The sequence below is a fragment of the Antedon bifida genome, chromosome 10, assembly GCF_963402885.1.
Source record: "Antedon bifida chromosome 10, ecAntBifi1.1, whole genome shotgun sequence".
In the NCBI taxonomy this organism is placed as follows: Eukaryota; Metazoa; Echinodermata; class Crinoidea; order Comatulida; family Antedonidae; genus Antedon; species Antedon bifida.
This window is the reverse complement of record NC_136235.1, coordinates 16,313,015-16,327,403: the sequence shown is the minus strand read 5'-3', so window position 1 is coordinate 16,327,403 and position 14,389 is coordinate 16,313,015. Positions and strand designations below refer to the sequence as shown.

Genomic DNA, 14,389 nt, shown 5'->3' with positions numbered 1-14,389 from the left:
CTATCTGTTATATTATCAACATTACATTGCTACACATCACCATAGCAATAGCAATATTATTTGTAGTTACGTGTAATCAATATTTATTTAGTTATTGTTAATATTCCGGTTCACGGATTCATACAAACCCAGTAGTTGTAAGGCTAAGCCAACAGTATGCTGAATGGTTTAAACTATTTAGCAGAAACCAGTGCTTGAATCAAGTACAGAAGACAAGATATTGAGCTGTATAAGGTAATTATGATAATTATTTGATGTGAGATACACTTTATTTTACGAATACTGTATAAGAATGCGGTTAACATGGACACACTGTTCTGTTATGTAGACAATATAGATTGAATCTGAGACTACACGCGTGCTGCAATGACAATTGCAAATAGTCACATAATATTAATTAGGCTGTTCTTATTTGGAAAATATTTATATAGGCCTTTGTATATTACATTGCGATAGAGAGTATATGTATGAATACTACTATAAAGCTTGTTTTGCAAGGAATTTCTTTAAATAGATTGGCAAGCAAATGACAGATTGGGAGCAAAGTACGTAAGCATAATGTACCCAACCGATAATAATCCATGCTTTTATTATTATCAATTTAAGCATTGAAGTAACTAAGATACGGAATACTGTATTACTATACGATCAAAACACATTCAAGAAGGCTGCTTTATACACTAATATAATGACATGCACGTCACATTAACTTGATCAATATAGTATACACGTACATATTTCTCTTACCATAAAATACTAATATATTACACTAATACTTTATATAGGAAAAATTAAGAATAAAACAGGAATGATGGTCAAATATATACCTAAATGTATACTCCTTAATGAGAACAAAGATACTAACATAGAAGCATGTTATTTAAACAAATCCCTTTTGTTTGAAATAGCCCACTATACAAACTTAAATCACAGTAGGTCGGTTTAAAAGGTGCACACAATACGATACACAGCAGTAGGTTATCAGATAACAATATACAAGGTAACCTTATGTACTATTATTGAAATCTTTTCTACGTCATTTCCAATCCACAGGAGTATATATCTTTTAAGGAACTGACTAACCTATAATAATACTATAAGATTATTCCTTGACAGGAAGACGCACTACATCGAAACAATCCGTTCATTGAGTTTAAGGTAAGTTTTGTGGGTTTATGGATTTTCACTAAGGGTCAGTTAAACTTACTTCACGTCGTTCAAGCTCATTATTTTAAGCTAAATAAACATTTTCTACGTGAATGACTGGAGCGACTGATAATTTCTTTAGGCTTATTAATCTTATCATATTGGTGTATGCTACACTAAAAATAGGTCTCTCTCATCAAATATTATAATAATTTTCAGCAACAAAGTTAATCACCATGAATCGAGCAGAGGTCGAAGCGTTTGTAGAACAAATCTCAGAATCAATTGATGATTTTAAGTACATGCCGAAGCTGATAAAAGCAGTGAATGAATTCGACGAAGCCGAAGACGTAAATGAGCGGAACATGCGGGTACTAACTGACGTCATTGAAGACGACATATTTTCTGCTGCTGAAAAATGGTTACAACATTTCTTGTTTACTAGTTGTTTTAGTAATTAACAATAGGCCTACCTCTTACTTGATGTTAGATGAGAGTAGATAAGAGAGGTGGTATTTAGTAGTTAGGCTACAGTTCGACAGACAAAATTGTCATCTTGAACAGACTCAAATTTAAAGTTACTGCTAGAGACTAGTCACTCTTCCATAGAATGAAATGAGACATTGATTAATTAGAACCACCAAAACAATATTTGTCTTTGAATTACTTTTTAAACATGTATTTATTTGTTTGAATACAGCAAGGGTAAACAGTCTAAAGCATTAGCTGGACTTGCAGTTGCCATGGCAGAGAAGAAGATGTCTGAGTATTACCGCAGTCTCGAACGTCTATTCAGAGAGCGGAACATCGTCAATTGGAAAGTAAATTATAACTTGAATGTTCTCTCCAGTTTATATGTTTATATGTTAATAACTTTATCTTAGGAATGCATATAACCCCAAAGGGAAATCTTTCTCATAATTGTCATAATATCATTAATATAATATTAAGTGTTTCCAATTTAGGCCAATTACTACTATATACTACAACTTTTCTATGATCGTTACGAGTTAATTTTATCTTATGTATTAAGGATCGATCAACAGAAGCCATAAAAGTAATAGAAACGTTTATGGAACCACCAGCAATCAAAATGACCGATAAGGATGAAAGTTGGTATGGCACTGAAGAACCAGAAAGATATGAAATGTCTGAACGAATTAAAGATTGTACAGAAAAAATGGTAAAAGCATTTGTGTAAGTAGAACTATACTTCATGCTAGAAATAAGCTTCTTGGAAAAATTGTGTCGTACCTCAGTATAGTGATTATAAAATGTGTCTCACAAAATGATCGTTTTCCGTCATAAACACAAATGTTGATCTTCAGTGTCGAAACAAAGGGATAATAACAAAACAATCTAGGCCTATTAATCGTAACTTTTTTCTTTTTGATATGTATGTAACAGACGAGATAAGTTAACTAAGAAAGTGTGCATCAACCTTCTACAAGTATTGATAAACTGTCTGAAGAAATCCGAGATTGTTCATCTTATGATTGCCAAGGGATTGTTAGGTGACTGGGATTTTAAAGTTGAAGTAAGTTAATAATTTCTTTTGTTTCTTTATATAATAGGTTAAACCGTGAAAGACACATTTGTTAATAAGAGACGTGGCCACAATGACTACCTAACCAGTGATGACAGTAATGTAATAACCGGTAGATAGATAGATCGTGTAATGTATGTTAGGGCAGCCAGACGGTACCGATTTAGTAACTAAAAACTACCTCTGGGCTAGTTTAACGGACAAATATTTGTTAGTATTTTTATATGGGTGTGGTGCAGATCTATCTAACCAGTAATACATTTCTACAGGACAGTAAAGCTAAAACTCTGATACCTGAATTAGTAAAGACTGTTGATGAGTGGACGAGAAAGTTTGACGAGAAGTTGTCAAGCGACGAACATCCATTTGAAGAAGACTTTGCAACAAATGCGTTGACAGTTGCATTTGAATCTAACTGGTAAGATACCAACATCTGTTTTAAACACATTTTGACCATTTTAAAATGTTCGGCTATCACTTAGTGATCGTCATCATTATATTTTTAGTAAAAGTAATTTGCAAGTAATAATTTACACACAAAAAGAAATAACGCTATACTGAATACCATATAAATTAGAATACAATGACTATTTATAATACAGTTATATGCATTACTATAACATACCGTTTAGATAATAACTATAACAAGTAATGTACATCTGTTTAACATGGGAACGTTGAATTAAACCCTAATATAGATCTACAGTACTAACAATACATTCATTTCCACTTTCAAAATAATGATGTAATGCTATTTAACAATGTCCATTAATTTAATTCACGGGAAAGCTGCTCAACTTCCCGACTGAGCATTGAGAGTAAATAATCTTGGACGGATACAAACAGCTGAGGAATCAAATCTAACAATAACTAGTGTGTAGACCTTACTAATGTTATTTTCAATTGTTAGTCCTCCTAAATTATACCAAAATCATGTTGTATCAATATGGAAGAACCTATTGACGAAAGAATTAGACGGTCAGCCATTGACGGGATGGGGGTCAATTGCATCTACAATATTAAGTGAATTCATCATTCCTAAGGTAAATATTTACTTTTTACACTATTTGAACATTATTCAAACAACGTTTTAAGCCTAGTCCACACTAGCATACTATACCAAACTCTTTGCGAACTCTGTGTTTGCGACTGTGTTTGTGTTGTCTGTCGAAACGAATTACTAGGAGTCTATCATTTTGTCTATCTGACAAATCATATTACTGCAAAGCACCCAAAGACTTGTTACTTGATTCGTTGAGTTTACAAGCCTCTGCAAACTGTCAAGAAAATACACGGCCCAACGTCTACAAACTACGATAGTCAACTAGTCAACATTAGACAACTTTGGAAAACTGTTATTGCCAAACTCGAGTTGTTTCAGCAAACTTTGCTTGTACAGTAGACTCTAGGCTTTAAACAAAACCATGCAAAGTCTTCCTCAAATTAAAAATTGAATTATTTTCAAATAATTGCCTTCGTAGTTTTGTAAGAGTTTTTTATATTTATTGTTGTATTCATAGGCCAGTAAGATTGATATGAATGAGTTGGTTCCTGGGGTTATGACGCTAATACGGTCAGACGTCGAGTTGTTAAAGGATCTTTCATCTAGCCTTATAGCATCCATGTATGAAAAGGTGGACTCACTCGTGCCGTGTGCAGAAGAGCTGATTGATGTTTATCTTGACTGCGAAGAAATGTTCTATATAGGAAGTATGTGTTTAGATTTAATCAGGTCAAAATGTGTACTTTTTCCGGATCTATTACGGTAGTAGTTTAGAGTAAATATAAATATGTTGCACATGCAAGAGAAATCAGATATAAGTCGGAATTATCTAAATGTATTTCAAAGAAACTTCCACCTCCGTTAATTAACGATTGTTCTATTATTATGCAACATTTTCATTAAAAAAAACCCACTGAAAAATGTTCAATTTAACTAACATACCACACAAAATGTATGCATTTATTTGTCTAAAAATAGAACAAAACACCAAGGTAATGTGAATAAATACAGTTTATCATCTTTAATCATTTTTTTTTTTAATGTAATTTTTCAGATTACTATTGTTTTAAGCTGTCTCTACAAATCTACAAATGCGACTTATGTCTGATTTCGCTTGCATGTGCCACATATATTAATGATATTATTTAATGTAAAGATATATTATACACACAAATTATAATAAACCAAATAGTTGTGTAGTAAAACAATAATATTAAGTTGTTGCATTAAAGACACACTTCTAAATTACTAGTCTAGAACACACGAGAGAAGAGCTTGGTTCTCACTTGGATGCAACACAAGGACATTAAGCGTAACGCAAGCAAATTAACTAATCATGGATCATCCAAACTGATGCTTGTGATTGGTCAACTTATTACTTGTATTGCAACTACGTCGATGCGTTGCGTTTTAATTATTCTTAAAATTCGTACCGGGTAAATTTTTAACAATTACGCAATATTATACTTTTTACTATGGTCATTTTGTTTCATCATAGTGTCATTAAAACCGTTGTATGCTAAATGTCCTGAGAAGATTATGAATAAAATGGATACAATCTTGGAAAAATTACCTGACTTGGATAAAAACAGAAAGCAATTCCTTTATTTACTATTTGACGGTATTGTGAAATCGTCTACTAAGGTAAGTAGTAAGCAAACGTACGAAGTGTTTAAGAAGAATTAAAAAAAACTTTAATAACTGGTCCAAATCATAACAAGAAAATACAAAGTTTAATAAATCAGTAAATGTATTCAAACAATCTGAATAAACACAGTTTATGAAATAAAATAACGAGGAATATATATTTATAACTATATAAAAGGTATTAATTTTTTTTTAAAGATAATTTTGTTCTATTTCAGACATTTGCACCACACGTCGACACCTTAATGGAAGATATCAATGAGTCGAATGTTCAATACCAAGTTCTCTTGGTTCTTGGTGAAGTTGCAGCGAAATACCCGGAAAAATTTGTAAATCACATTGAAAGTCTTACTGGGGTATTAGATTCAGAGCCAAACGCAGTGTACCACGTAGATAAGATAATTGCCTGTGTTGGGACCATGAATAAGGTATGTCGTAAACAGGCAAATGCAAAATATAAAAGTGCCTTTTATTTTCCTTTTGCCCATTTTCAACCAAATGTAACATGCCTTCTTTTTCAACTACTTTCCAGGAATGGGCAATCAAAATCCTAAAGATTTTAGTTGGGCAGCTTCAGACAGTACAAACGTCCTACCAGTCAGTTGTTTTAATGGAGATGAAAAGAATAGGCCATAAATTTCCTGAATGTTTAACACCATACAGAAAGGAGATAGAGGCCATGAAGGGAAGTTCACAGATGGGGGTAGGAGACTTGGTGATTTCACTAATCGATTTTATGGAAGGAAGAACGTAAGTCAATTGAGAAGGACGTAAATTATTTTCCTAAACAGAGATAGATCAAGTTCAGAGAAAGTTTGGGAGGAATCACCTTTAGAAAATGAAACATTGGACACCCACATACCCATTTCATTATTGTTATCAGTGTTTAGTTTTCTTATTTTTTCCCCATAAATAGTTTGGAAGCTTTACATGAGGATATTGTAGAACAGCGAGAGGACATCGAAGTCTTAGACACACGAGTAACAAACACGGAAAATAACGTTGCAGAAGTTGCAGTTAAAGTTGACGAACAAGGAAGGGAAATAACGGCGGTAAAAACAGACGTAGCAGAACAAGGACAGAAATTGGAAGAGTTGGAAGAAGTTGTTGATGAAACCGTTGTAAAAGTTGACGAGATAGATCATAAAGTAAGATGTTATACTTTTATACTTTGTAATGTTGGGTGAGATTACCATTATTGATGATTATCTTTGTATTCTACTGTAGATCGAAAGTGAACAACACAACATGGTGGTGGTTCTTCTAAAATGACTATTATTATGGCCAATTTATTTTTCAATAAAAATCTCCTATATTTTTAGACGATTACTAATGCACCAAAATGGTCACGTGATGTTTCAAAACTGCTAAATCCAGAAGCTGACTACGATTGGAGATTTTTGGCGATACGTCTCGGCTACTCTGGAGAGGACATTCGAAACTGGGCGTTGTCACCTGACCCTACTATGGCGATTCTTGCCGAATGGTACACGACTCATAAAAGTAGCGATGCAACATATGCAATACTGACAGCGTTAGAAGATATGGGACAAACAGAGGCTGTAAAGATAGTGGAAGAATCTTTAGAACAAGCAGGTAATCAAGCACACATAAATACACATACATTTATTTTAATTTTGTTTCTCCTTGACGATTAATGTAAGCATTACTGTATAGCAATCGTATTCTTAATTCAGCTTTTTATTGAAATTTATAGATGCAATGGTTCCGAAATTAGGACCCGAAATATCAGAGAAACCACCAAAAGTTTTCATCAGTTACCAATGGGATCATCAACCAGAGGTAAAGGCTATAAGAGAACATCTTGAGATGGCAGGGTTTGCTTGCTGGATGGACATTGGTCAGATGGGAGGTGGAGATAATTTATATGCAAAGATCAACGAAGGAATGAGAGCTGCTAAAGTTGTTCTGTGTATGACAACTGAGAAGTATTCGAAATCAGAAAACTGCAACAAAGAGGTAAACAAAAATTTACTGAATAACTAGGCTATATATCTAAAACGCTTTCAACAAATAGCATTATTACTCATATGGTAACTTATTATGTTTATCATTATTACAGGTGAACTTGGCGAATCTGCTCAACAAGCCAATCATACCGATCCTTATTGAGCGTACAGCCTGGCCTCCAGAAGGACCAATGAGCATGCTTTTTGCTCAGCTTCTTTACATCCAATTTTTCACGGATAAAGATTACGTCAGAGGAGATAAATTCTGGGTTGATGCCAAATTTGCAGAGTTATTGGCGCAAGTTAGTTATTATGCTGCTCCAGATCCAGAACAAATTACTGACGGTAAGTGAAGATTTTGTTTTATTTATTTCTATTTTATTTTATGTTTCAGAAGTATTCGAACCTTATTGTAGTCACCTAATATTATTATGAAACCACAGATTGATAAATACGGTTTTCTTTTTTCAGAATACAAAAGTTGGGTACCAACTGTTGAAGCACCTGAGCAAGAAATAAAACAAGCTAAGAAAGATGATAAAGGCGGTGAAACCAAAGTGGTAGAATCTGAGCAGGTAATTTTCACTAATTATACAGGAGTATATAAAGGGTATTTGACGTAAGCTCACTAACATAATTATATTAGTAGTAATATTAAAATAATAAGCCCTTGTAATCACAATTAATTCTCTCTGATTGTAGTGCAACACATTAATCAATGCATCTACATACAAATGGGTTCATTTACAAAACGCTATCAAGGCACTAACTTAATCAACCAATAGCTTTCCTTAATTTATTACCAGTTCTGTTCTTTACTTAGCAAGCGGAAATCGAACCAGAAGTCTTCATATCATACCAATGGGATCATCAAGATCAGATAAAGGTCTTGTACCAACGACTGACCAGTCTTGGTTACTCGTGTTGGTTGGATATCAAACAAATGGGCGGTGGAGATCCATTATATAGTAAAATTGACAAAGGTCTTCGCAAAGCTAAGGTAAGTCAGTTAAACTATTATTTACATACACCTATTGTAAATAAACAATAGGCCTACATTATAATAATGTACCTAACCTACCTAATTATTCAAATACTAGCTAGTGTTCTAAATGACACAATTAAGTGCCACCGTACTTTTTTTTCAATTCATGTACAATTTTAATACTATTTTAAAACGCGAATGTCGTACTATCAAAAGCGCTCAACGCACAGTTGAGCTTAATTATTAGGTTTGATATTTTGTATATTAATTTTATTATAGGTTGTAATTTCCTGCGTTACACCGAAGTATTCATTGTCAGCCAACTGCCGTCGTGAAGTCAGTCTATCAGATGCTCTCCGTCGACCAATCATTCCAATCCTTCTCCAGCAGATGACGTGGCCACCAGAAGGTCCAATGAGCATGACATTTACACAACTTCTCTACATAGACTTCACCAAGGAGTCAAGTCAGGAAAGTTTTGCTGACGAAAAATTTGACGAACTTGTTGCAAAAATTAATGAACATGCACAGCCTGGTGAAAAATCTACACCTGAACCAGTTTCTGATCAACCGAAACCCGAAGAACCAAAATCCGAAGATCCCAAACCCGAAGAACCAAAATCCGAAGATCCCAAACCCGAAGAACCAAAGTCTGAAGATCCAAAACCAGAGGCTCCTAAAGAAACACAGCAGCAAAAACCTCCAACAGCGCCTGAACCGAATAAGCAAAATCAGAAAAAATCGAAGACTTGTTGCGTTTTATAACTGTTTAAAAATAACATCCAAGTCATGTGTTTGCTGTGCTGTAATGTTTTCTAATTCCCTCAAATAATGAATAGTTCTATTCGAAATGTTTCGAAACGTCCAATTGCATTGACAATCCCATCGTAGACCACTGTTAAATGTTAGAATTCTATTGTTTGTAGTTGTTCTAAGTATAGTAACGCTTGATAATTCGTTATGATCAGTGCAATTCTATTTTTTTTTAAATAACATTTAAATCAGTGTATTGTATATTAGGTCTTTGAACATATTACATTTTTATTCTTTGTTATATAAACAAATCAGGCAAAGAACATTAATTCTAAACCGCCCGGTAATATACTGAAATTTAATTAATTAATTTGAAACGATAAAGATGAGGAAATCTGTGAGAATGAGAAAAAGTATATATATATAAGTTTCATTTTTCCCCATCTGTTCTAATATGCTTACCTTTATCTCAAGATTTATTAGTATGATTTTTATAGAAGCTGTTTTGTTATATTTTCTTTAATTAGAAATAAAATAAATTAATTACCGCTTCACTTATGCGAATTGAAACAAACTTATAACAAATCGAATATAATTTAATGACAATTGTACATTAAAACAGTTTTTTTTTAAATTATAAGAATAACACAAAGGTATTAACAAATATTTTTTTATATATAGTAATTTAATTTATGTGAAGTAGTTTATTATACATGCTGCATGTTGTATTTTCTTTAATTATTTAGTTTATGGATTATGGTTAGTATGAATTCAGGAAATAAAAATTCAATAAATTGAAAGTGTGTGAAGTATAGTGTTTGTTAATGTGATTAATTAAATTACAAGTAACGCGTGATTTACCGAATTTTTCACTTACGTAAATTTATATATAGATAATAATAATTATAAATCAAAAGGCAAATTACTGGAAAATGAATGTTGTGGATATCAGTGGCTGGATCTAAAATAAAATAGGGAAAAAGCTAAATCAAAACGATAAAGTAAAATAGCCAGAAAAATTAGCAGAGCTTTCGAGCAACACTTATAGCCCTTCATCAGTAATAATAATTATAATATTAGGCCTATAGCAATCAAATGGGCTTTATGGTTGAATTTTACGTACGTATTTTGGATAAGGAAAATTACTAACCAGACTAAATTGTTTTTTAAAATTATTTTTAACTATTGAATTGCTATTAATAGCTTTTGAAAACGTTCAATGTTTGTGAAAAACAACGGAGATACAGTAAGGTTATTTTTTTAATCAAGTTTCAACTATACCATGAAATTCCTCAAAAAACTCTCTAGCTTGAAACTCAAAACGGATCTAGCAAAAATAAGGAATTACACTAATATAAGATGAAATGAATGCAGAGATATCTTGTAAGGTCTATTTTCAGGCCAGCCCAGGCGGAGAAGTAAATGGACCTCTCGGCGACGAGGCTGTAACGTAACGTGACGTATTATAGCGATAAGCCCACTGAATAGCACTTTCAAATGTCCGCATTCCTTTGTTAACGTTATTTCTAAAGTAGAATTTCGCTGTGACGTGATCAGTTAATTGGGCAGTTCACTGTTTACAAAACTCTTTTGCAAGTTTAACCAAAACATTTAAGTCTATAGTGTAGGCTATTATGTGCGTATCTTACACGTTAAATAAATGAATTGGTGTTTTCATGTTTGATATTTCATAAAATGAAATCAAATCTATTTTAAAGCAATTATACATTCTACAGTTTTTTTCTTCAGATTATACAAAAAATGTACAATATTTTAACTTACCGGAAGAGGTCCAAGTTCATCGACCTGAGTATTATGTTTCCTTGGGTAATCCTTTAAAAAAAAAAGAGCGCAAGTGATAGATGTGCATTCAGCTTATTACCCGAAGATCCGAAAACGGAAGAACCAAAGTCCGAAGATCCGAAACCCGAAGCACATGCTCCTAAAGAAACATAGCAGCAAAAAACCCAACACCGCCTGAAATAAATAAAATTAGAATCTAATTTAATAAAACTGTACATTAAAATAGTGTTTTTTTTTATAATAATATAAATTATAATTACAAAAAGGTATTAACAAATATTTATATCTATATATACGGATATATATCTAATGTGTTTATTTTTGTGAAGTACTTGATCATTGATTATTTTCTTTAATTATTTAGTTTATAAATATGGATAAAAAATAAAATAAATTGAAAGTGTGTGAAATTAAATACTAATAATTATTATATTCAAATACTCTTATTCTGTACGAGTGTGTTATAGCAATCATATGGGCTTATGGTTGAATTTGAAGGACGTACTGGGGTAAGGAAAATTACACGAAAAATTATTTTTTTAATTATTTTTAGTTCACTACAGTTAACTATGTCGGTCGGTTGGTCGGTCGATCGGTCGGTCGGTTGGTCGGTCGGTCGGTTGGTCGGTCGGTAAACACTAACTTGAGCACGCGACTGCAGCCATGTATATGGCCTTGTTAACTATTTATTTGCTATCAATAGCTTTTGAAAACGTTCAATGTTTGTAACAAAATAACAACGGAGCTACTGATACATATATATATATATATTGCTTAAACCAATGAATAAATATGAAGATGACCCTGAGAGCGATTTCTATCTATTATAATATCTACCTTACAATGTTTTACATCACCATGGCAATATTATTATGTGTAGTGTAATCAATAGGTTTATTGTATTGTTGATATGCGGTTCAGTGATTCCTAAAGCCAACAGTATGTGTTAAGCCTACTGTAGCAGTATGGTGGAAATAAGAAGAAATAAGCAGCAAGTATTAGGTTGATACTGAGCAATAGCTAAGGTAATTATGACAATTAGTGCTTAAAAACATGAGACAGACTATTATAGTAATACTGTATAAGCAAAGAATATACTATTCGTTTGTATATCTATTTATGCTTGGGTTGAGACAGTTGATACATATAATTACACGTACATATAAACACATAGGTATGCATAAGGAAGCATGTTGTGGGAAAAAAGAATAAGCATTTTTTTTACTGAAATTAGGTCCAGGTCTATCAATGAACAGATTGACTAAGTACGGGAAGGATTTTGGGGCAAGGTACGTAAACATATTGAAGCCTACGAATTGATAACAATCCATGCTTTTGTTAAAAGCGACGTACTAATGTTAACGTACTAAGATACGAAATACTGTATTAGTAATGCTTAGGCCTACATACTGTATAAAAAGCACTGTATGCCGCTTTGCAGACAAAAGCCCTTGCATGGATCATGGAGGTATAAAATAATAATTTTTATACCTCCATGCATGGATTAAAACTTGAGTGTGCCTTATGCACCGTTTCCGATACGAAGGGACATTATGCGTTTAAAAATGTTGACTTTTTATAGGTTGGTCATGAATTTACAACAAGTTACTATAGTTAGTTACTAGGCCTATAAACGAAGTAAACCGCGTTATTTTTATTTATTTTTTAGCGGAAAAAATCGACATGAAAAGGGCAGAGGTCGAAGCGATTGTAGAAGAAATCTCGGAATCAATTGATGATTTTAAGTACATGCCGAAACTGATTAAAGCAGTGACTGAATTTGAAGAAGAGGAAGATGTCAAAAAGCTAAACATGCGAATATTAACAAATGTCATTGACAAAGTACTTTCTGCCGCTAAAAAAAGGTCATTTTATTTAAATTGTTTAGTTATATTAATAACTAACAGGAATAGTGTCATGTAGGTCTAGTTACTAAGTTAAAACTTAGTAACTGGGAATGGTATTATGCGAATAGTATGCGTATTTATTTACTCAATTAGAGAATCAACTAATCCTCCTAATTTGTTGCAATAAAAAGTTATTGGTGGACAACCCTTAAAACATTATAATATTTAATTCATTTATTTAATAATAAAGGGGCTTAACATTTAAGACCAAATATTTCAGTACATTACAGAAACTGCTGGAACAAAAATACTTCTACCAGATTCTCAGTGTATCTCCACATACTAAAATATTTAAAGTATCATAGGGATATTTAATAATACAGCATCTAATTTGAATCACATGTGGTGTCTGCACCATGCAGTGTCTGCATCATGCAATGTTAGGTTAAAGTATATGATACTACTGTAGGAGAAACATGTGAAACACATGTGATGTTGTATTTACCATTATGATGATACTGGCGAAATCTAGATATAGTACCGAGAACCGTGGGATACTTCTTTGTGTTTTAGACGGATACATATTACTGTGCGTCCAGTCTTACTAGATGCTCTACTATCTGTAAATAAAATTGTAAATAATGACCAATTTAACCAAAAAACAATGTATATTTTATTTTAAATTGTTGAAATTCGTAAAACAAATATGTATTTAAATTTGTTTGGATACAGCAAGGGTAAAGAGTCTAAAGCATTCGCCGGACTTGCAGTTGCCATGGCAGAGAAGAAGATGTCCATGTACTGTCGCAGGCTCAAGAGTTTATTTAACGACCGGAACATCGTCAATTGGAAAGTAAAACTATTTCTTTATTTTAAAGGTTTTCATCTAGTCTAGTTTAAATTAGGATAAATTACTTATCTTTTTTCTTACGCTGTTTAGGGTCACCCTCTATAACTAAGGTGTAATAAAAAAAATGGGGAGATGAACAGGTTGCAGCATTCTCACTCTTTTTCCTATTATTAGTCGTTATGAGGGCTTTTGTAAAGCGATTCATAGAGGGCACTTACTTTTTATCATGTGACACACAATCGTCCAATCAAATAAAAGGAATCTATTTAGGTGTTATATAATAGGTTTTATTTTGTTTACCAATTAAGTTTTTTTTTTTACAAACAAATACTCTCAGTGCAGTTTTTAATTTAAAAGTCTGGATTACTATCTATTGTTCTTTAGTTTTCAGCCAATATATTTTTATCATGTTTATTAAGGACCACTCCACAGAAGCTATACAAATAATAGAGACATTTATTGAACCATCAAAAATCAAAATGACTGACGATGATGAACGTTGGTATGGCACTCGCAGACTAGAAGAATGTGAAATGTCTAAACGAATAAAAGATTGTACAGAAGCAATGGTAGAAGCATTTTTGTAAGTACGCTTAAAGATACATTTTAAAAGACAACCCGTAAGTAAGGTAGGATGAAGTATACTCAATTTTTATTAATTTTAAGGGGTGGGTACGAAAGGTTCTTGTTTTCATATTTCTTTTTCACCACCAATCCATTGGAGGACTGCAGATAATATCTGGAGAAGCCATCCCCACGCCCACGACACAAACGTATCCCGACGTATTCGCGAGTACAAAAATAAACGTTTCAATTAAAAACAGAGAACCAATTTAAAC

General features: G+C 32.7%; 2 protein-coding genes across 2 annotated transcripts; both read left to right on the top strand.

Annotated features, from left to right (window-relative positions):
- The first annotated feature begins 97 nt into the window (after positions 1–97).
- LOC144854850 (uncharacterized) lies at positions 98–9,630 on the top strand. The gene is made up of 19 exons (XM_078712847.1): positions 98–234; positions 1,117–1,158; positions 1,366–1,567; positions 1,847–1,967; positions 2,180–2,343; positions 2,554–2,683; positions 2,962–3,110; positions 3,603–3,735; positions 4,213–4,402; positions 5,194–5,339; positions 5,561–5,770; positions 5,875–6,092; positions 6,259–6,490; positions 6,665–6,938; positions 7,060–7,322; positions 7,426–7,657; positions 7,784–7,887; positions 8,136–8,312; positions 8,577–9,630. The coding sequence occupies exons 3-19, from the start codon at positions 1,383–1,385 to the stop codon at positions 9,060–9,062; spliced, it is 3,414 nt and encodes a 1,137-aa protein (XP_078568973.1). The 5' UTR covers positions 98–234; positions 1,117–1,158; positions 1,366–1,382; the 3' UTR covers positions 9,063–9,630.
- A 2,505-nt stretch (positions 9,631–12,135) lies between these two features.
- LOC144853501 (uncharacterized) lies at positions 12,136–14,137 on the top strand. The gene is made up of 4 exons (XM_078711196.1): positions 12,136–12,142; positions 12,523–12,718; positions 13,433–13,553; positions 13,970–14,137. The coding sequence occupies exons 2-4, from the start codon at positions 12,537–12,539 to the stop codon at positions 14,135–14,137; spliced, it is 471 nt and encodes a 156-aa protein (XP_078567322.1). The 5' UTR covers positions 12,136–12,142; positions 12,523–12,536.
- The last annotated feature ends 252 nt before the right edge of the window (positions 14,138–14,389 follow it).